The sequence below is a fragment of the Thamnophis elegans genome, chromosome 1 (genome assembly GCF_009769535.1).
Source record: "Thamnophis elegans isolate rThaEle1 chromosome 1, rThaEle1.pri, whole genome shotgun sequence".
NCBI lineage: Eukaryota > Metazoa > Chordata > Lepidosauria > Squamata > Colubridae > Thamnophis > Thamnophis elegans.
In genome coordinates, this window is record NC_045541.1 from 109,963,936 (window position 1) to 109,987,351 (window position 23,416).

Genomic DNA, 23,416 nt, shown 5'->3' on the forward strand with positions numbered 1-23,416 from the left:
CTTCCCGTTGGCTTGTGAATTGAAAGGACCCTTTCACTGAGTGGCACTGCAAGGAGACTGAAGGACTTCCAAGACCCCCCTCCAAGAAATACTACTCAGAAGCCCCCTCCTGCTCCTCCCTGTTGTTCCCCTTCTGTTGTCAGCACCACCACCTTATCAACAGTACAGAGGCACTTGACAAAATTCCTCTGCCAGTTTAAATATAGCTGAGTTCCATGTGTCAGAGAGTGTGAACCATCCAAGACAGGCCCCACTGTTCATCCAATGTAGGACTTACATACACCCCACTGCCCAAAATGATGTCCTTGCGTATTCCTCTCCATGATATCATTTGTGTCTTTAATTATGTACACAAAACCTCAATGTATCAATGTAAATTCCAACACTATGAACAGATGCAGATGAAATTATGCATTGGTGAGTCCCGTTCACCGTTCACTGAAATGGAATGGAAGGATTTTGCTTAATTTGAATTCAATTGTGTTACATTTGGAACAGTGTCAGTATATCAAGTCTACTCTGCAAAAGTATTCCTTGATGAGCTACCCAGTCACACAACAGAACTACCCTTCAACTTTGATCAATATAGGGAAGTAAAGTTCTAGTGCTTATTTCCACAAATCTCAAGTCCAAACTCAGCAGGGGTAAATAACAAGTTTGAAAACTGGAGTGGAATGAATTGGCAATTTTTAGTGTACAGTTGTGTCAGACTTGTATTAGATAAGTATTAGATCTGACCTTACATTCAGAAGGCATGTGAATGGAAGAGTATTTTTCTCCTTTTTCTAATGCTACTGTGCTTTTGACTACCAGGTGGCAGCATTGCAGTAATAATCCATTTTATCCATCCTGCCATTTATGAACTTTCAGAGATATCTTGAACCTCAGAATTCATTCAGTCCTACCAGTGAAGGAAATGTTGGGCTTACCAGTTAAACAGTGAGTTTCAAGCAATTTTTTAAAACTATCAAGGTGAGATGATGAGGATTTTTGATTACTTCTGGAGGAAAGTGAATTAAAAGCTTGTATGATGACCAGCTGGCAGTATTTCCTCCTAATGTCAGAGGATGGGAAGGAATAAGTTAAAATAAAATACGCTGTTTCATTATGGCAAGAATTTAGCATCCAGTTTGAAGACTTTCTCCACCATCTTTTTCATATCATGGAAAAACTCTTCACAGTTCATCCCAGTGTAAGATCATGAATATTTTTGCACTTTCATTTCATGTTCTGAAAGAGGTATCAACTTCAAGCTATCAACTTCAAGTGCCTTCAGTCCTGGTATCATAAGAATGCAGAAAACAGCCAAGGAACACCATGAGTCAACCAGTGCTCCTTTCAGCTGACCAGTTAGTGTCCCAATTTTTGAGCTTTGACAGCTCCAGGAATAACAAAAACCTATTTACTTCTGCTTTACTGAGAGGGAGAAATAAATGCTGCTTATATAAACAAGGAAAGTCAGAATACAAAGGTGTTTTATTTTTTAAAACAGGGACTGTAAATAAACAGGATTAAGATTTGGAATCAGATTGCCTATAAAATCTACTGCAGAGCTCTAAAGTTCAGGTGAGAGGCAGACTGGGTAAGAGCTCCTGGGAAGGAGAAAATGGACTACTCTGAAGTGTTACAAAATTTTGCCTTATGACAGTTTTGGCTGTTAAGATAAAAGGAAATTGACTTGGTTTCCAAGGAAGACAATGGCACGTGATCCCAAGGATGTAGGGTCAATGCAGCACCAAAGTCCAGGATGAAGTGTTGAATCTCACATGAAATGATTCTGAAATCCTCATCCTCAGCCAATGCATTTGATCCAAGAATACAGCGTTTTTCTTAATACTCAATTTGGATCTAGGAAATTATATAACCCAGTTGTTACTTGGAGATAACCTTGCAGTTGTCTATTATGAATTGCTATTATGATTAAATATGTTTTTAAATAATTGGCAAAGCAAAACTGGAAACAACTTGAACGCCACAACTTCCTTCAATGATTAAGTTGCTTTTTGAATGTATTTCTTTAAGAGCTAAAGTTTTCAAAACAGTTTTGTGTGTTATTTATCCCAGTTGTATCTTAGGAAATCACATTTCTGAAGTCAAAACTATTCTATACATATCTCCATGATCCAAGTCCTAGGCAGGAATGTCAAGGGGACCAATTTCTTTTTTTACTACAATCCTTTTCTCCATTCGCTAGGTGTTTGGTTTGTACATAGTAGTAGCTGACCATACTTAGTCTTGTGTTTTTATAGCAACTTAATCTGTTCTTGGTGATCATTTTTGAGGACTAGGAACAGATTTACTTATTAAGTAGTAAGCATGCTTGCCCATATGTTCACACAAGCAAAACAACCTAGAAAGTTTTTATTTTTATTTTTTAAGGACAGCTGAGAATTCAGGAAAGGAGGCTAAAATAGCTCTGGAAACAATCTAATTCACAAATCCAGGGTTCTGTGATTACCAGGATTAGACTCCCCTATTCAAACCATAGCTGCTGTAGTGAGCACAGAGCAAAGAGAATCATCCTTTACCTTATGTCTGTTACGCAAGGTTTCTCCTAACCATCTTCTGTTGGTGATTGATATCCCTTCAGTTCATCTTGCTGGGCAGAAGGCATACTTCTCAAGAAAGCACTAGACTACAGCTGCCCAGTTTTCAGAATAGCTATGTGACTAAGAGGCATTCTTAGAAATAAAAATGAGGCTAAAGGTTGGCAATTTGACTTTGCAGTATTTATGTATGTATGTGTATGTATGTATGTGTGTATGATCTATCTATCTATCTATCTATCTATCTATCTATCTATCTATCTATCTATCTATCTATCTATCAATAGCATAGCTGGTAGCATTAAGCAGAAGGAGTGAAACTAGTGAAGAGGGTAGCCTTGAGTACAATATATGTTTATGGTGGTCTCTGGTATTAAGTCCTGACCAACTACACTGGTACCCATGGACACCAGGCAGTTTATTATTACTATTTATTTTTAGATTTCTACTCCTCCTTTCCATTAGAAACTATCCCTGGGATTATGGGGAGTACCATGCAGTGTTACTTTTGTAATTGTGTATCTGTTCCACGTGTGTGTGTGTGTGTGTGTGTGTGTGAGAGAGAGAGAGAGAGAGAGAGGGAGGGAGAGAGAGAGAGGGAGAGAAGGAGGGAGGGAGGGAGGGAGAGAGTGAGAGAGAGAGAGAGAGAGAGAGAGAGAGAGAGAGAGAGAGAGAGAGAGAATATGAATGAATCTTGTCTGGGTAGAACACATGGCCCCCTCAGCTTGACTGAAGCAATGGTTTTCTGGGGCCTTTTTTGGCCTTGCTTTCTTTAGAAAAGTGTCATCAGATCAGTTAGTTAAAACTGGATGATATTTAAGCCTTCTTTCCTCCTTTTTGGAGCACAAGATTTTCCAAGTGCCTGTAATTAAGCCATCAGTTGGGGAAGGATTGATTACAGTCCCTTAGTAACTGAAATGGTTTGTAACAGTATTGACCGATAGCTTCAGTTTGTATTTTGTTTTTGTTGGTTTGGTGAAAAAAGATGCAAAAGGATGATGTCATATGACTGCAACCCTGCCTTTTTTTGGAAATGTCTCAAATTGTTGACTCACATGCAACATGTAATCCATGATCGTATGTAGGCCTCTTTTTCAGAAAGGCTGAAACATGGTCATTTCCTGTTCTTTTGATGAAATGTTTAAGCTAGCATGATACAAAGAAAGGCAACACCTCATCTACTTGGTGCTGGCTTCATACAACCCCTAAATGCCCACCATTTATTTATTTATTGCTGGGTGGGACTCATCAAATGACCTCACCTTGCCCTTCTTTAGCCAAAATTCTCTTTGAAACATTTTTTCCTGCCATACAAAACAAGCCAAAAATTAAAACTTCATAAGCCCCCAATGTTGTGGGGGCACAGGAGGGAAGGGCCAATCTTAGATTGGCACAGCTCTCACATGAGGAAAGGGCCTAGCTCTAAATGACCTTTTTGTACAATATTTTGGTCAATATTAACTTTCTGCTACTTCCCTTAAGTTAAAATGGAGAGGGTTTTTTTATTATAGCTGGAATGGAATGTCTGTGCAACAATAAAGAATGGGTGGGTCAGAAATTACAGAGTTTAAATGGAATGATTGAAAAGTGCAGCTGAATAAACCATGAAATTCTTTTCACAGCTGAGGGCTGAAAGTGATCAAACAGGTGGAAATTCTCAACCAGTCACAGTTCAATGTTTTTTAGAAACAAATATTTTGGAAAACACGAAAGAGAAAACCACTTTTGAACTGAATGAGAATTAAATTATACATTTGAAAACGTGTGTGAGGAAAAAAAATCCTCATTTTGCTTCAAGTTCTTTTCCAAATTGCAGTTTTTTATCTCAAACCATTAGCTTGTTTTTCCTGCTTATCATGAAATAATATAATACAATCTAAATTATAGCATATTTAGTAATGGTGCTATAGGCATCACATGTAATAGAAGACCTGTTCCAAAATTTCATTGCAGTTATACAGTGAAATTAAATGTTAATGAATATTTCAGAAAACTGCACAGGAACTAAATAGCACAGGGACTCTTAATTATTTACTATAGAAAAATGGGAGAGTCTCTTGTTTCCTCATAAAGAATCAATAACTGCCAAGGAAGATTTGAAAAAAAGATTTCTCAAAGCAAATCCTCTCCTCATAATCACTTTAAAGGTAGAGAGAAACAACCTCTCTTGGTTCTTGAAATGACCGGGAAATTCCACCTCTGTATCACTGCAGTTTTGTGATAGAAGGAGGTCTGTTTTTCTCCACCTTGAACCCACCAAGTATGAGAAGGTCCTGGGATGGGTTAATGCCATGACCTCAATGCTTTGGGAACAGGATTATGGCTTCCATAACAATTTCTTACCTGCAAGACCATGGTGTTGGTTGAGGAAAATCATACTTATAACTGTATATATGCAATCCTCTGAATTGAGAAAAGTTGTACTGAGACCATAGGGTGTACATTATGTGATTGTGGCATTGCATGTGATAATGTAAGTGCATCATTCATATTATTTGCATCACAACCTCATGATGTCATTGGGGTTTGCAATGGAGATCCATGACCAAGATCTTTTATCTGCAAGGTTTTACATTAGTTACCATCGACATACTTCTATACTTCCTATATGGTTCTCTTAACTGCAAAGAGGTCTCAAACTTTGTTTTACAGAATGATGTACAATCTTTACATCAGTATGAAGCAGCAGCTTAGAAGATCAGAAGGAAGAACTATTTCATGCCACTGTTGGGGAAGCAGTAACAGTTCATGCTTTAATACATCTTATTGATTCTGTGCTCAAGGAAACTGAAGTATATACACCGCAAGAAAGCTGAGGCCCGTAGCTCAATAGTAATCACATGACTTGGATCAAGAAGACTTTCCATCCTGGGTTCTTTCTCCAACATCTCCATTAGGGCTTGCAGAGATCTATTTATAGTATGACTCAAAAACAGATAAGATTATCTGGATTAATGCAGAAGATTTGATTTCATTATATTTGATTTTATTAAATATTTAATGGTATTCATACTTGCATAAGAAGATACGTTTCCAAGGTCTGCAGATTTCTCTCTAGCCATGGAGAAATATAGCAGAGTCTTTATTAATGCTAATTTAAAAGCTGTAGGCTAAGGCAGTCTTTGAAGATCAACTAATACTTTCTGAGAAATAAAAACACTTCATTGGCTATGTATTTTAATTACAGCACAATCAAATATTTTCTGAAAAGAACATACCTATACATTTCTTTCTCTTTAAAAACAGTCCCTACTATGTCCAACTTGTTATATAGATGCAAAAATAACCTGTAGGAATGTCAAAGCTGAAAAGAGAATTCGTACCAGAGAAGATGGTTGATGAAAACCTCAATAAGGTAAGAATGAAGGCCCGGAGATGTTACAGCAACTCTGTTGTTAAGTCCAACCCATATTTGTCTCTACAATTTGGCTTTTGGGGAATCCTGGACCCTCATTCAGAGAGGAAAGCTTTTTCTATCACTGCTGCTCTTTCCCATCACTTCATCACTAAACTGATATGTGAGCTTCTTCTTCACTTTCTTGACCTCCCCAGTCTTCCCGTAATTTCGCAATGCCCGTGCCATTTTTTGGTAGGTCATTTTCTTGCGGTTGCCTTTCTGAATGCCCCAGCGATGAGCCAGTGCTTCTTTGTGCTTAGAGGAGAACTGGAATGTGCCTTTTTCCTTATCTACCCACCAGATGCTATCCTTCATATCTCCACTCCGAAGCAGATCAAGAAGAAATTGGTACAATCGGATTTTCTTCTTACTACCTATATGAAGAAATAGAAAAAGCACTGCATGAGGGGCAATAGGAATATCAGAAGCTTCTTTATATACAACTGACAGTAGTTTGTAATGGTTGCATTGTAACCAAGTACTATTCTTGCCATGCACTTCCCAAAATGCTAGAGAATTCCTGGAAGCCTGACACTCGGACAAATCAACCATCAACAGGCATAGAGACATAAACAACATCTACATATCATTCAAAAGAGACAATCAAAAAATCAAAAGAAACAAAAAGACTAAAACAGTTCCTTCCAGCAATCAACATCTAGATAAGCAGAGATTAACATCAGGATGAATATGAGACCAACAGTCAAGAAGCAAACCATACCTAATTCAAGGTACTGCCAAACAAGCTAATAGTAAGCAACTGGTAATCAAAGAACATTAAGACTATTCCCTTCAACACTGACAGGGCAAGCCACTAGTATATAAATGTCCACAGAGATGGCAGAATCAGGTGTTTGGGACTTTTAGCTCTGATTTTATTAAAATTGGGAATATCTATTTTCTACTTGCTGTTTTATCAATTCTCTGGAAAATCTCACCACCAGATTCTGAGTTTGGCTGCTGTATTTTATTAAGGCTGCAGAGGAGTATCACCTGGGTGAGATGTTGGGTTTTCCAAGGACCATGAAAAGCAGGATGGGAACCTGAAGTTTTAACCATAGGTTGCAGGCTGCAAAACTTAGTATTGGTTTCTCTCACAGTCCAAGCCAACATGGTCACAAATGTCAGTGCCCAAGTACTGGACAGGAAGGGGACATGCCATAATGATTTAAGTAGCCAATAAAAGTGCAGCAGATCCCTGCCCTTGACAACACTTCCAGCCTTGACATTGAGATGTGAGAGATTATTCACATGGCAAAGTTCAGGAGAAGAGAGAAAACACTACTAACAGTAAATCAACCAAAAACAACTTCAGAATGCATTCACAGCAAGCTAGGAGATGAGATGAAGACAATACCATCAGGACATGCCCCTTAAAAATGGTTATCAAGGTGTCTTCAAACTGCCAGTAAGCAAAATGTGAGGATGAATCTGTAGTTTCTGCTTGAAACCTAGATTAAGGAAATAAATGAAACATTTTCTTTTTAAAATATTTGAATAGTGGCTTGAAGGGAAAACAATCAGAGCCATTACTGGATGATAAAAGATCACAGTCCATTGGACTCCACCAGTTGGTTGGAGAAAAAGAGAAAGGCCAAAGAAAACCTGGCACCAAACATTTCAGGAAGACCCAAAAAGGATCAGTCTTAAATGGAAGGATGTGGAGACTGAAGCTGCGGATCGAGAACTGTGAATTATGTAGCTCAATGTGTTTAGCACAACATGTGGGAAATAAAAATGCAAGATAGCCATGAAAGAAAACTTAATAAAGACAGGGGAGGAGTCATCAAAAGAAAACAACATTTCAGTTTTGAGATAGTAGAATTATAAGGGTAAGTATGTCAGATGTGACAGTGATGTCAGAGAAGCAATGATCGGACAGGAAAGAAGAAAAAGTTAGGATAAAATATAGAATTCAGCTTCTGTGGCATAGTTGCTAACCTGATTCTCCATTCATAATCCCAGGAGTGGGTTCCCCAACCTCAGTTTCTCCATCTGATACTTCCAAGGGTGGACTCTGCCTCTCTAGATCTTCTTCATCAGAACTGCGCTGATGAGAGGGATACATACACATGCGAGGCACAAAGGCAACCTGTTCAAAGATATGAGCTTGTCAGATAAGTCATACAAGGGGAAGGTGTGCCAAGAATGAAGATGGATAAAGTAGCCTTTCTTTCAAACATCTAAGCAGCTGCAAATTTGTGTCTGCCTTATCAGGCCATCTCACAGGAAGATGGAAAAGGACAGGCTACTGTTCTGACCCCCCCTTCTCCGTCCAGGAATGAAAGCCAAAACAGACGTACAAAAGAATGTTTTAATCAGTCTTGTTGGCTGCAAGCCCAAAATAAACAAATAGATAAGCTCTCTGGCAGCAATTACTACAAACCTAGACACAGCAAACCACTTATCCAAGTTGGTTTCTCTGAATCATGAACATGAATGAGAACGTTGACTCCTGCAACCAGGGCGTGGCACAAACAGTCTCTTTTATACTCAGGAGAGGATCTTAATCAGGCATCAGCTAAGTACAATCATCTCTTACAATTATGCAGTTGTTCCTTCTGTCGAGTAGCCCTTCGTCTGCATGCATCCTGAAACAACTCCCAAATGTTTTCCTGAACATTCCCTTTGATCCAATGCTCTGCCGCCACCTGGTGGCCAACCAGTCTCTCCTCGCCCTGATCGGAGTCGACACCCTGTCCAGGGTCCTCCCCCTCCTCCAAGGCCGACTCATAAAACCCCTCGCTGTTGGAGTCTGGCGGCAGCTCCAACGGCTCCTGCTGGGCCAACAACAGGCTACCATTGCAGGAAAAATCCAAATATACTGGTAACTCTGTTTTTGTTTGTCATTAGGTTACAGAAGCAAACCACTCTGCTTCCTCCTAAGTACAGGAAATAAGTGACAAAACTTATTATATCTGAAGCAAGAGAGTTAAGAAGGGACACGTTGAGAAGATACAAAACGGCTCTCGGTTTGTAACTTATTCTAGCAGTCAGATCGTGGACTTCTGAGGTTTTTCTGTTGATGTAGAAGTATTCCAAAATATCTCAGCAAGGAATGTGCAATTAAGTTGCTTCAGGGGTACAGTGATGGGTGGTTAATGACTCGGCAGATTAACTGGAGATGACTACTGTGGAACGGGCTGGGATTGAGTAATATTGTGTGTACATTTCCTGCCAGCTCTTCAGGGGTAAAACTACTGACCTTAACCACAGAGTCACCTTGAGTTCTTTATAGTTAAACTGCAGCTTAAATGGAGGCATTAGATTGCCTACCAACATTTAATTTGAAATTAAATTCAGAGCAAAGGTCCATCATATGAAACAGCTAAAGGAGACTCAGGGAAAGCAAGATCTTTATTTAAGGCCTATAAAACACCCAGAGAGGAGTGACTGAGGCACATTTTACTACACACTGGAAATTCAGTGACAGTTTGGAAGCTCTTCCAGTGGCGACATTCTGGAAAAAATTGGGGGGAAGTGAAACATTTTCATTTATGCTAATGAGATGTCTCTGCGAGTTTTGCATGGAGAATTAACTGTCCCTAGTATTAAACTGTTATACTTTGGGGAAGAATGAGAAGGAAAGTGCTGACATGGTGAACCTCAATTTAAAAGGATGATGAAATATATATCTAAAATATCTATTCCATTCATACTAATTTTTTAAAGTGTGGTTTTAAGTGTGGAACACCATGCCCTCAGTCTACTTGGGGCAGAAAGGAAAGGTATTTTTGGGAGGCAATTCACCTCCAGGAGAAATCCTGTTTAAAATATCCTATGGCTTTTTGGTGCCATATAGAGATCATCCAGAGGTTGGCGGCCCAGATATGGTATGCCTAGTTTGGGATTCTGCTAAGAAACCACCTTTGCTAGCAGGATATTTTTCAGACAAATTGCTTCTGCCTATTCTCAGCACATTTGAACAAACATTGCTATTCAAATTGTCTAGGAATGAATGTGTTGCCTCTATTCTACTATTCCAAGTGTGGAATGTGTGATATTAATGCCATTTGACAGAGAGTGAGCATTTTCTAAAGGGAACAAGAAATATATTAACTACAATGAGTGACTGTAGCTGCTTGGTTATACCCAACACTGGCCACTAAGAATCAATATCTAGACCAACAGTGGTGTTCCCTATACAGGCAACACAGGAACAAGAATGAAGATAAAAATACGGGTTTGTTCTGTTCCCTCCTACATGGAAAAATGTTTGGGTGGATCATGTAAGATGATGGGGGTGATAATATTCTAAATATATTGGCTGCCCAATTCCAACTCCTTTACATTGCAAAGAAGGAAGAAAACAAAGAATGAGCAGCTCTGTTCCTCTCTTTCATTCATAGTTACTGAGAATGTTTCTCCTTGGGCTGATAGCTGATCAGGAGAATATTTTTATTGCAACCCTGGCAAGAAATAGCACATTAAAAATAAACTGTTCCCTGGGTCTCACTCTGTTGATTCCACCTGTTATTTCTGGTTTAAAAAAATAACACCCCCCCAACTGATAATAATATAACTTCAAATGATGCATTTAATTGCATGGATAATTTTGCTCTTCTGTTAACAGCTTGGAAAAGGTTTATCTGCTTTTAAAAATATTAAACAAAAGTGATATAATCCTATGTATAATGCTAAGTCTCTTGTTCTCTTAAAATGGTCTTAGTGGTTGTATTAATTTGTCCTAGTTTTATTAAACTACATGTTATAAAATATGAATAATCCTTGCATATCCAGTTATCTGCCTACAAAACATCTACATTTGGATTATTGGGGCTCAGATTTGTACCTGATGGTTGTGGTTGAGTCCAATATGAGTGACAGGGATCCCCGGGTCAAGAACGTGCATCTGTTCTATCTCCATGTGCCGGTAGAGCTGCTGGATTTGTTGTGGCTGTACACTTTGGAGCTCTGCAAAATGATTGTCTCCAAAGCTCTCAAATTCAGGGTGCAGATGATGGGGATGATATTCCCAGTAGTGGTCTGACGGAGTTAAAAGCAGTTCACCTGGTAACACAGAATTAAAGAAAAAAAACACCACACACACAGTTGTTCATATCTGTACAACAGAAAGAGGATTGCTAAATCTACCAAGTTCATATTCAGTCCATATCAAGATTGGATCCCAAGTGGAATATGTGGAATTTGAATTATGTTCTAGTATCTAGGGCAGGAGTTTTTATTTTTTGGCAGAATTCCAAAGGACATTCAGCAAGTTCCACTAGGATAGTTCATTGTTTGTATTTATTATGATGTCTTTAATAGCATTTTCCTTGGTTGGAGGCATTGGGGTGAGAATTACATGCCTGGGGAGCCATTGCTACTCTTTGCCTAATCAAAAAAGCTGAAGGAAATGAGTGGAGAAACAGCCTTGATCCAGAGAAAGAAAGCAATTTTGGGAATGAGGAGAAATGGATGTCTGAGTCTGATGGTGAATGATAAGCATAACATTTATAGTAATAACACCACATGGCAGCTATGTGCACTGTTTAGAATTACTTCCTTATAGCATAGCTGTGAAGGTGCCAACTTGGTATGTGAGTGGCATATAATCCTGAAACAAACTAGAATAACTATCGTCACACAGTGATAGCATTTTAAACAATCTACACACTCTGGCTATCTGTATATACATCGACATCTGGCTCATTACTATAATTTGGTATAGCATTTTCCCAAACAGCTCCATGGGAAATGAATGCCATGCAAAAACATCATTAGTACAAGAGTCAGAAGCCCTTTCCCATAATCTGGCTGATTCTGTTGATAAGCTATTTACGGTTGCCGGAGCTATATGAAAATTAAAACACATTCCAGTTCTTTATGATATACAATAATTGATAATTGTCTCTGATTGAATTAAAAGTTTCATTTATAAGGCACAAATTTTATCAGTATGTTGAGAAACAAAAACAGATCATCAAACCAACAATGGCATTCTCTATGCCAAGAAATTTAATAGCCTGTTCTAAGTTTGGACTCAATTTTCCAACATGGAATGAGGCAGCACAGCTGTCTGGCTATCCCAATCACATCCAGACAGTTGCTTACATTTATGACCCATATGCATTAGAATCCCATAAGTTTCAGTCCTACTCCTAATAAAATGTAGTACTTCTTATCAAAAATGGAAAACTTGTTTTAAGAACCCTCCTAAAAGATACAAACAAAGATTGTCGCCAATTTGAGAAAATTGACAACTTGTATGCAGTTCTGATGAGCCAAATCTGAAACCACATGAAAAAATTTGAAACCTTTGACAAATGGAGGTGTTAAAAGTGCCTGAATCAATATACCAAGGCTGAAATTGTCCACAGAAGAAGTAAATACTGTTAACTGATGATTCATCTCTCTTCCTCTATTCTGTTGCAGCTGCATTCTTTCTAAAAAAGTAGACTTTGTTCCATCTTTGTCACTTTGTCACTGAAGAGTAAGGTGGCCTTTATAATATTAGATTTGTAACCTAGTTATGCTACTTCTTACCTTCTATTTTAATGCCCTGTTAACTATCTCTTTGGATGATGGCAATCCATTGGATATTTGAAAATTAGGCAAAAACTTCAGTATAGAATTTTATTTAGAAGGAAGATCAGGCCACATTCTGTCACCTGGCCCTTTTCTGCATTCATTTTAAGCTGCTGCCTTTTAACCTTTAAAACTATTCCTAACTTGAGATCTTGGTACTTGATGTTCTTCTGTTGATGAATCACTTGTTCCCAGATGTATCTATGATGATCTGAAATAGTTATCCAAGGTCCTTTTCCCAGTGTCCCTGATAAGTCCACAAATGACTGTACTGATGAAGGGCTTCTCCACAAATGTCCTTCTCAAAGTATTGGATATTTGTCCTCAAAAAGCCTGGGGCCTTATGCCTTTCCAGTGCAAGACAAATGTCTAAATTTTGTCCGGCTTTGTATTTTTAACATTTTATTTCTCTGCTTTGTGGTTTCAACAAAATTTATGCTGTGGAGTTAAGTTCCTCTCCTCTCTCATTATAAAAATCACCATTTAATATTAGAGGGATATTTTACTGAGTTTACTCCAATGCATTTTTGTAGTTGTGAATATATTATATTGAAAAATCTCCCAGAAAACTACTTTATCTCTCTCTTCTTTTCTTATTGTAAATCCTGTAATGACACAAACAGCTGCCAGCATTGTGATCATATCACTCTTCCCTCTCCTTTGTTATGTGTGTTGTGGCCATTTGGTGCTCTGTGGTACTAAAAAAAGTGAGATAAGACTGTCTACATCACAGTCTGGGGATGAGAAATGGCCAATGTCACAAGAATGAGGTGAAACTGGGGTTGCCAGCCAAAGTGTAAATCATTAATGAAGAAAGACTGATGATCAAGACAAGCTGGGAAAAGTTGGTTGCCAGATATTTTTTTTCTCTATCTGTTAAAACAGCTGTAATGCTGCATAATTGTAAAGCTTGTACTTTCCTTTCAGTTGAGTTCCTAACTCAACATTTTTATATGACTTCTAATATGGCTTGGTGGCATATTTTAGCACTGAAAAGCAGGGTAACCCTGTGGTTATCCTTAGAATGATATGTGGTGTTATTCATTCAGACTTAGATTCATGTAGCTCAATATTCTTTTAGGCAGCAGCTTTACCAAGGTTCACATATTGTCTGTCCCAGTCCTTCTATCTAGCTGGAGGAGAGGAGATTCAGATTTCTTTCATTTCTTTCTTCTATCCCCTTTCCCTTTTGGGGGAGGATAATTTTTAAAAAATCACTAGGGTGTCTGTGGCTTTTTCATGTGGGAGTCATTTTGAAACTGTCATGTGAAGTGAAAGAGGATATGAGAGAATTGTTTGGTATGGAGATGAGGAGAATGCTGGCTTTAATGGCATGAAAATGTTAAAGGAAAGAAACAAGACTTAGTTTGCTCAAATTCACGACTAAAATAAAGACTGAAATAATGGTCCAGTACGCTCACGTTTTTTTTTACCAAAGCTGTAGAGTTGTTCCTGCCATAAAGGTCTTTATTTTTTCCTAATGTTTTACTACTAGATAAATTAAGAGTAACCTTTGACTGACATATTACTACTAGGTTGTGAATATAGTTCATCTATTGTTCTTATATTTATTCTAAGTTGAACCACATTAATAGAGAAATGATTACCGATATTTTTCCTTGACCCCTTTCCCCCCATATGTCTGACTTGTATTGGATATCACTTGGAATCCTCATTTTTATCTCTGTAACAATTTACCAACATTTCATATTGACAATAGAAAAGAAAAGAGATTCATTTATAAGGAAAGGTTGAAGAATAAAGAAAATGGAGTAGATATAAATGAGAGAAGTACAGATTCCTGTGTCAGTTCTCTCATCTTTTTATTATCTTCCATATTGACTAGATAATTAAAATTATCTTTTTTAGATTAATTCAGGGGTCTCATTTACACATAAGATTATTATACATATTGTGAGGTTTGGGATAGGACCAATTAGAGGAATTTCTTTCTGAAAGTTATGCACTATGGTGAAGTGTAAATATTTTAAATAAATATAAGTAACTGCCATGGGAGGTAAGAGTGGGAAATGACAAAACATCATCTTACAATAAAAAAACCCACCCCCTTAGACTGTATATTTGCATGTGACAGTGTGACAAAGTTTGGACACAGCCAAACTTGCCTTTTTTCATTATGACACACATTTTGTCATTTTGTTGTGACTGTGGTTAGGAAAGGTTGCTTATATAAATAAATACTTTCACTTTCTTTATAAAAGTGAATGAACCTATATCCAGAACAGTCCAGGCTGATAGTTTAAGAATGTATTTAATGTCAGATACATAAGAACAAAACAAGGAAGGCATTACTTGCAGTCATAGGTTGTGCTAAGCTTAAGCACAACACAGTTTTCTTTGACTTCAGTTTAACATGTTTCAAACTCAGTCACTATCCCTTATAAATTGTAGTTTACAACTTAGCAACTGAATCCACTCAATTATGGTTTTTTCAGTAAATAACCAGGTCAAAAAACCTGTAATTTCCTTACACTTGGAGCAGTTATTTCTAATGAGCTGGGATGGAAAAAACAGCCCATGATTTCCAGTCCAATTCTTTTCTGTTAAATAGGGCCATTGCTAATCTAATTTTCAACACAACTGGAACTATAACAGTTTAAGCATGAGATAACTTTTGCCTTTTAATTATTATTTCTTGTTTGCAGATGAATTCAATATTATTCTTTAGGAAGTTCTGTAAAGTATTTTGGCATTTTAACCATATATGTGAATATATCTGCTGGGCCTGCTTCTCATTTCTTGTTGGACCGTCACCTTGGTCATGGAGAATATCTTAGTATGCTTCCCCCAATTCTGTTATCCCCAAAGATACTTGCACTGAATGCTAACTCTCAACATGGTCAGCCAGAGCACATATGAATCACCCTGGCTAGAAACTTGGGGCTTGATCTTACAATCAAACCTGCAGATCATCACCTCTGAATCATGTTCTTAATTCCACCTACTGTATGCTGCTGTGCAGATATTCTTATCCCGTCTTATTATCAAAAAGATATTGTGCAAAATCTAGAAGAGTGATTTGTGCTTAACCGGGAAGTACTTATTTATTACTGCCATCTCTGGAAGAATCCAGGTCCCAAATTTGGTAGGTATAATGAAAATAGTTATCATGAATATCTTTGAAATGCTGTTGTATCAATTAATTGATTCAGAAAAGTAGTGTTTATATCAAGCTAGGCCAAAGTGCTCTAAAACTATTGTTGAAACAAAGTAGTTAAAAAGCTATATTGATTCATCGTTCTTGAATAACCATAAATTTGTTTCTCTGGTATTCCCAGATTTTGGGCAATTTACTTACCACCGTGACTGTCTGCTTCATTGTTGAGATACTGGTAACTATCATGGGACTGTCTATAGATGTCTGATTCATAAGATACCAGGTCTTCAGCGGGCTGTGTAGAGAAGAGATTATTGTCCCATATGAAAAAAAAGATCAACATTCCCCTTTGTCCTTCGAAAACAAATAAGACAGTGAAACATGAGGTTGATAGGGGCCTTCAGAAAATATACTTCAAATCACAAGAAAGGCTTTTTTAAAATTAGCAAAGATGGGTTTTTTTAAAACATACAGTAGTCCTTTCCTGTAATCATGAAGAAGACAGGAATTGTTTCCTCTACCATTTCAACTGATTCTCAAGCATCTGTAGCAGGCTATATGTCTTGGCTCTTCATTTCAATTAGACATGCCCTTCCAAAATGAAATATCAATCATGGAAAATAATTGAATATTTTAAAGAATTCTTCAAAATTTAGTAAATGTTCATCCTGCTCCAATATCACCACCGCCCCTCCAAGATTCTGTTAAAACATATACATAGATGGCAATTTAGCTCTCTGGAACAGTGCTCAGATCTTTAATAGCAACACAATTGTTAGAATTTTACAGTAGTATCATGCCCACTGGGTTTGTCTCTGGGAGATTGTCCAGAGATGCTGGTGAAAAGCTACAGAATTTTCCATACCCTCTCTGAATTGTTCCATTGTTCATTTCTGAACCCAATATGAAAATGAAAACATAGGATTGTTTTTATTCTTGGTCTTGTTTTGTTTGATTACTGTTTTACATTGAAATAGTGCCATTTTGCCATGGTAAAATTTAATTTAAGCATTATTTCTGCAGCAGAACAAAAATCAACTCCAGGCAATTAGGAGATGCAAGGAAAGAGCAGTTTACTTTTCACTTAATTTCCAACTGTTATCAATTGGAGAATGCAATGTAAGCTGTGCTGCAAGAGAAAAACCACCTTACCTGTGGTCTCTCATTTACCAGGGAATGCTTGGTTGCAAAATGGGTGGCTTTAATCATTTTATTCTTCTTTAAACATTTATAGGTGGTAAATCATTATTGCAAAGAAATTAGTTATATAAATAGATAGCTCCCCAAAGCCTGAAAAACCTCAATAGTATTGTGCCTGATTGCCTATTGCATAGTCTGGGACAGAAGTTGTTTTGATTGTAAAAATGATAGCCACATCTTAGATCTAAAGAAATATGGAGGAAAAAAACACATGCATACAAAATTATGGATCAGGACTGAAATATTTGTCACTGATACCTGCATTCTGCATAAAAAGTAGATGAATAACAACTGGCCATTCCAAAGGCATGGACTAGATTTGCTTCTATAGTTTAGATTTTTAATCTAGGGTTTTGGATTAGCTACAGTATGGGTGGAGAAGAGCCATGGATTGTTTTAGGTCCTAAAATGGCGAACCTGAAGGTCCCTGAAGCCTCTGGAGGGCTTCCGGGAGACCAGAGAGGCTGTTTTCGCCCTCCCCCGGCTCCTATAAAGCCTCTGGAGCCTGGGGAGGGCAAAAAAGGCATGCAAAAAATGGGGGGAGCACCTGTAGTGCATGCATACGCACTGGAGGGGGTGTCACGCATTGCATTATGGGTGCGGCATGCCCGCACACCACCCCCCTGCACTCCCCCCACTAATGGCACGCGAGCAGAGGTGGGTTCCTACCAGTTCGCACCTATTCGGTAGAACCGGTTAATCAAATCTACCAAACCAGTTAGAAGTGGTTCCATCAGTGGACCCGGAAAGCAGATCACACCTACGGAAGAGGTTCCCAAATTTTTTGAAACCCACCACTGCACGCGAGCCAAAAAAAGTTTGCTATCGCTGTTTTAGGAGATCTTTTTTAGCCCTGAATTCAGCAGAGATATTTTTAAAATAAAATTTTAAAATAGCTTAATAATTAAAAATCCAGAGCATACTGGGAGGATGTAACTTGAATGGTAACTTGAATAGCTATAGGCAAATGCCATTCCATATTTATTTTCATATTTTTCATATTTCCCATGGTGGAAATTTGTCCTGTCCAGCAACAGTTTTTCTTTTGCTGCAATTTAATGCAATTTGCTGTTTATTTTATTCTTACGCATGTAGTTGGTCTAGGATTCAGCCATATAAAGTAATCCAGCTATATTCCAAGTAAAAATTGCTAGGGGAGACACGTTATTTTGCCCATGATGGTGCCATCTTTGCATGGATGTAAGTGCCCTGTGCTTGCAATTACTTGTTTTGCCTGAACAGGCAAACTCAAGTTTCTCACATTGTAAAATAACAGCATGCAGCCGATTCTTAATATGCTCAGCAGTAATCTAAGCAATGTCCTTTCCCTAAGATTATCATATATTTGCTCTTTCTTTTCTGAGACTTAAAACTCTGGATGGACAGGATTTTTATATGTCAAAGAATGTTTGCTACACATGCAGGCATAACCACTTCTCATTCTTCTTCCTTCTGCAGTCTGTCAGGCTACCTTTTCCACTTTCTCTTGTTAGTTACGTGGCTCTTGCCTTCCTTCCTTCTTCTCTCCCTCCCTCCCTCCTTCCTTCCTTCTTCCCTCATTCCCTCCCTCCCATTCGAAAAGGAAGGAAAAGACAGAGATGGGTAAACAGTTGGCTTATAAGATAACTTTAGTGATAAGAAATAAGCAATAATAGTTAAGGAAAGGCAATGAGAGGGACCAACACCATTACAACTTGATACCTTCATCCCGCCATGCCTCTTCTTCTAATTTGCAGTCTAGTTGGACCTAGCTATATCAAACATAGTTGGCGTAACCTTGAGGTAAGATAGGCAGCCTATAAATTTTATAAATGAACAAGTAATCATCCAATGGCAAATGAAACTCTGCAGGTCTCAACAAAGAATGCTGACAAGGTAACAGGGGCAATGTTGTACATTTTGTCTCCATACATGGAATGGTTCAAGGAAGTGTGAGTGTGAATCTGGTTAGCTAGAACATAAAAAGGGCGAAAGAAAAGCTTAATGGAAGGCAGAGGATGGTGGCAGCTGCTGATCTACCTGGGACAAGGCTGCAAGGTGGGGTGGGGGAAGCCTTTGGCTAATGGATTCCTGACTTCATCAGAACTTTCTCCTCAAAATCCTCCCACTCCAATTGCTTCTTTGCTCTCATAAAAGTTTTTTTAAAAAAACTCTTTGTCTCCCTAGCCAGAGGGATTTATTTTCATGAACAGTGCTTTGTAAAAAATTGGGGTTTTTTCCCCCCCACATAAATTTTATATATACTGTATGTATAAAAGAATGGCTTCATTTTGAAACACTATTTCAGCCTGGGTAGTCTTCAGTTATTATTGGCATGTATTGTCTGGTTTGGGCTTAAAGGATGAGCGCTCCCAAAGTGCTCCCAATTGCTTCAGGCTCACTTCGCTCTTGTGATGGAAACAACCAGAAAAACCATAACTGATTCAATGAACCATATACTGCACGTCCTTAGAATTGTATGGCTTAATTCTTGAGACAAACATTATGTTGGTACACCGGTTACTAATGCCCTGCTTTGTTGAATCTGTCTTTTCAGACCTAAGAATATGTGCAGGGGAGGGTGTGAGAGGAGCAAAAATACATAAAGTATATTTGTGTGGCAACTATCAATGATACTTTACTTTAAAAAAAAAAACCTTTGGAATGCCCTCTTTTTAAAACTTAAATATGATACCCTACTTTTATATCTCCCTGCCTGAATAAATGGAGAGTCTTCTCTGAGAAACCAGTAGCTGAACAACAACTGTTCACTTTGGCATTAATTCCTTACAACTCCCAGCTTCGACAGTATAGCATTTATTTAGTCCTGGGTAGAAATGCCTTTGAAATCTACAGTCCTTTATTTGGAGAGTGACTTCTATTGGCTCATAATGTCCACCTCAAATGCACACTGATGGTTCTTGTGAAAACAACATTTCCCAGAGAGCACTGAAGCTCCTCTAACTTGGCATCAAGCTAATGGAAAACGAGACTCCACCAACAGCTTGCAAAGGCGGTAGCCCTTATAACTGGAACAGATCAAATTCCAATTGGCTCTGATATGCAGCACTATTCCTTAACTTTGGGATAAACCCACTGGCTTATTTCCAGTCTATCCAATGCAATTTGTACATCTCTTCTTTTGGAGCTTTCTGGGGTTTCATTTCAAGCCTCTGAATTTTTCATCTCTAAGTTCTAATTAGCAAGAATAGTGCTAGCATACCAATTGTTGCAGAAATTCACATAGAAGGCTAATGAAGTTGTTTGGGCTGCAATCACTTCCACTGTATTTAACATGTCAAAGCAGTAGCCTGAAGCACTGATCATGGCTTACATAAGCCACTTAAAATGCCTCAAATGATCCGTTCAGGACAGAAAGGAGAAGCTGGGTGCTACAAACAGACAGCAGCTGTGAATAAGTCATGAATGAGCAAATACTTAAGTGAGCAGCTCCATCTGGAAAGGAGTGAATTCATTTGGATAAGGTAATTTAGGAAAAGTCCTTTGAAAGATGACAGAAGTGGCTGTGATCATCAATGTCCATGTATTCAGCTAAGAGGGTGGGAAATGCCTGGATAAATTCAACAGATATCTCATGTTTTTGAAAGAGAAATCCAGGTATGTTGGTAACATCTACTCTGAGATAGACTAATTCTCAACAGTCTGGGGAAATTCTATTTAAACATTGGCAGCAACAGATGCATTATAAAACAGTAGCCACTGTTGCTGGATGATAGTATCATAATGCATCCAGAAATATGATCCAGGAAAACCTTTCCTTGTGTGTGATCTGAATGGGAAGTTGCTTGCTGTGGCTTTAGCCAGGACTTTCTGTGACATTGACTGTCATGAAGTTTAAATATCTCAGTGTTTTTAGCATGCACAGCTGTCTGAAAGCAATAAGCACTGTGGCTGAAAAAAAACTAAAGCGCCAAATGGATTAAATGATTCAGATGTATCCATCTCTGGGAAATCTGTAGGTATCAGATTCCACCTTGAATCATGGTCTACACTCTACTTCTACTACTTCGATTGACCCTGGCAATCTTTATAAAGACCTTGCAGATAGTTATTAGCACTTCCATGGAACATAAATGCAGCAAGAACAGTAGTAGAAGCTTTATAAATAGTTATGATAACAGCTATTTATCTGTCATAGGAAGTCTGATGCTTCCAGAATTGGACTGAACGTGTGATTCTGAAGATCTGAAATCTTGCCTTTCCTTCCATTTAAAAGCCTTCGCTCCATTCTACAGAAGATTTTGTCAGACGTTTGGACAGTTTACAACTGAAGAGAAAGGTTTTGTATAATTCAGAGTTACTTTGAATAGTGAGATGGGTGACATAAATTTAATTATTTTTGCCTTTGCTAAATGGGCATATAAGGATTGTGTATTGGAAAGACTCACTGGAGAAGAGCCTATTGCTGGGAAAGATTGAAGGCAAAAGAAGGGGACAACAGAGAATGAGGTGGCTGGATGGAGTCACCGAAGCAGTAGGTGTGAGCTTAGATGGACTCCAGAGGATGGTAGAGGATAGGAAGGCCTGGAAGACCATTGTCCATGGAGTTGCAATGGGTTGGACACAATTTCACAACTAAGAACAACAACAATTGGAAAAAGACCCTCCCTGTTCCACATTTCTGAGTAGATATTAATATATTTGCATTTGTGGATAAGGCAGGTAGCAATAAACAAGCAAAAAAGATGACTTTTCCCTGTATGCGGTCAACCAAAGTCATAGAATCTTCTGATCCTTTGAATATGTTTTCCCCAGATACTTAGAAATGCCAAAGAAATACTGTAGAACAATCCTCTTCTATTGCCTATTGCTCCAAGTAGGGTTTTCTTACTGTCACATTTTAAAATATATAAACAAACAAAATCCACCCTAAAGTAATTTAAAAGACCAAATATATATATATATATATATATATATTATATATATATATATATATATATATATATATATATATATATATATATATATATATATATGTCCATATCACTACAATCCTATGAAGACAACTTAAGATATCCCCATTGAAATCAAAAGATCTTATCTGAGATCACTTTCACATCTAAATCAGTGTGTTTAATTTGGAAACAGAATTGGGCTCCAGTACAACTCAGATATTATCTTTCTTTTCTGCCTAAACATATAAAGAAGACACATGATGAAACACCTGAGAGACTATAATGTGTTTGGTAATGACATCTCTTTTGGTAGTTCAGATGTTTTTGTAGACTTGCTGTCAAATACATTGCTTAGATGATGATCTTAATTACGTACCAAAGCTTGCTGATTAGTAGAAATAAATCCTAAAGAGTTTGAGTTGGTGCTTTGGTGGAGATGAGCCCCTTGTTGATTAAACAATATTAGAATCAGGACTTGCATTAAGTTCTGCATAAAGTTCAATTTTTTGGTCAGGAAGCTTTCATTTCAAGGCAGTGTTTCTCTGAAATTGATAAATAAACATGTAGACCAGACCAGATAGTTCCAACTGGTCTATTGCCAATTACTTTGTATCCATCTTCACCTTGACCCATTTACTAAGCTACCACAGAAATTAGAAGAATTGAAAAATGGAAGATGGAGAACAAATCTAGAGTCAAAACAACCTCATTGATCTCAGGTTATTTTATACTAGAATCAGAAGGAATGGAAGATAGAAAACCTGACTTCCACACAATGCCCTTAATCTGAAAACATTGAGGCATTCTTTTTTAATCTTTAAAAGATCAATGGAAGCCAGAGAAACTGAAACTATTTCCAGTACGTTTTTGGGTCCCTTATCATTTTGGAGAGCAACTAAACTGATAAGCGATCAGAAAGGAAAAACCTCTTTAGTTTTATTTGTATTGAAGTGTATGACACCCAGGAATCAAAACCATAAGATGTATTTAAAAAAAACTTTATTCAAAAAAAAAAAAGGAAACTCCTCTGAGGAACAGTTGAAGGTGTCAAATATGCTTAGCCTGAAGAAGAGAGTGTTGAAGGAGAGAGTGTAGAAAGAATACAATATATTTCTTCCAAGTATCTGAAGGCTTTTCATGCAAGAAAATGGGGCAGAATTCTTCAAAGTTGTTCCAAAAGACAGGACACAAAATAATCAGAAGCTGATGGCCATCTGTTAAGAAAGAATTCTACTGCTCATAGGGATGGATTAGATGGTTTCCAAGATACATTTCAGTTCTTCCATGATGCTATGATGTGCTAATTTTTACTGAGCATATGGACCAAATTCCAAAATAGCCCATTCCAACCTGGAGTCCTTCTTACTATTACTATTAGATGAAAGAGTTCTACTCCAACACAAGATGAATCCTCCACATAGGGAAAGTCATCATAAACTGTTGATAGGGATTTACTGTAAAAATAATCAGTGTCAGTCAAACTATATAGTATGGATTGCAGTCTAAATATATGGAAGAGGTGTCTAAAATACCTAATTCTGGAGATGGAAGAGTTGATTTTCTTTCCAGATCATGACAACTCAGTATTCTACAAACTTCCCTAAAGTAGTCTGCAACACTGTGATTCCCTTCCTATTCTGAATGTTTTATTTCTTGAAAACTTTTGGGCCACTTAAAAAAATAGCCCGGAAATCAGTATGGCCTCAGAATAAAAATAGAATTCTCCAGAAGA

At 37.8% G+C, this 23,416-nt stretch overlaps 1 protein-coding gene across 1 annotated transcript in view; it reads right to left on the minus strand.

Moving 5' to 3' along the window:
• Positions 1–5,510: 5,510 nt before the first annotated feature.
• SPI1 (Spi-1 proto-oncogene) overlaps positions 5,511–23,416 on the minus strand; it is a 30,094-nt gene continuing 12,188 nt past the window's right edge. Inside the window, exons 2-5 of the mRNA XM_032235222.1 lie at positions 15,791–15,884; positions 10,736–10,953; positions 7,885–8,035; positions 5,511–6,317 (exon numbers count right to left, since the gene is read on the minus strand). Coding sequence (XP_032091113.1) covers positions 6,001–6,317; positions 7,885–8,035; positions 10,736–10,953; positions 15,791–15,884 — 780 coding nt within the window. The 3' untranslated portion in view covers positions 5,511–6,000. The remainder of the gene's footprint in view (positions 6,318–7,884; positions 8,036–10,735; positions 10,954–15,790; positions 15,885–23,416) is intronic.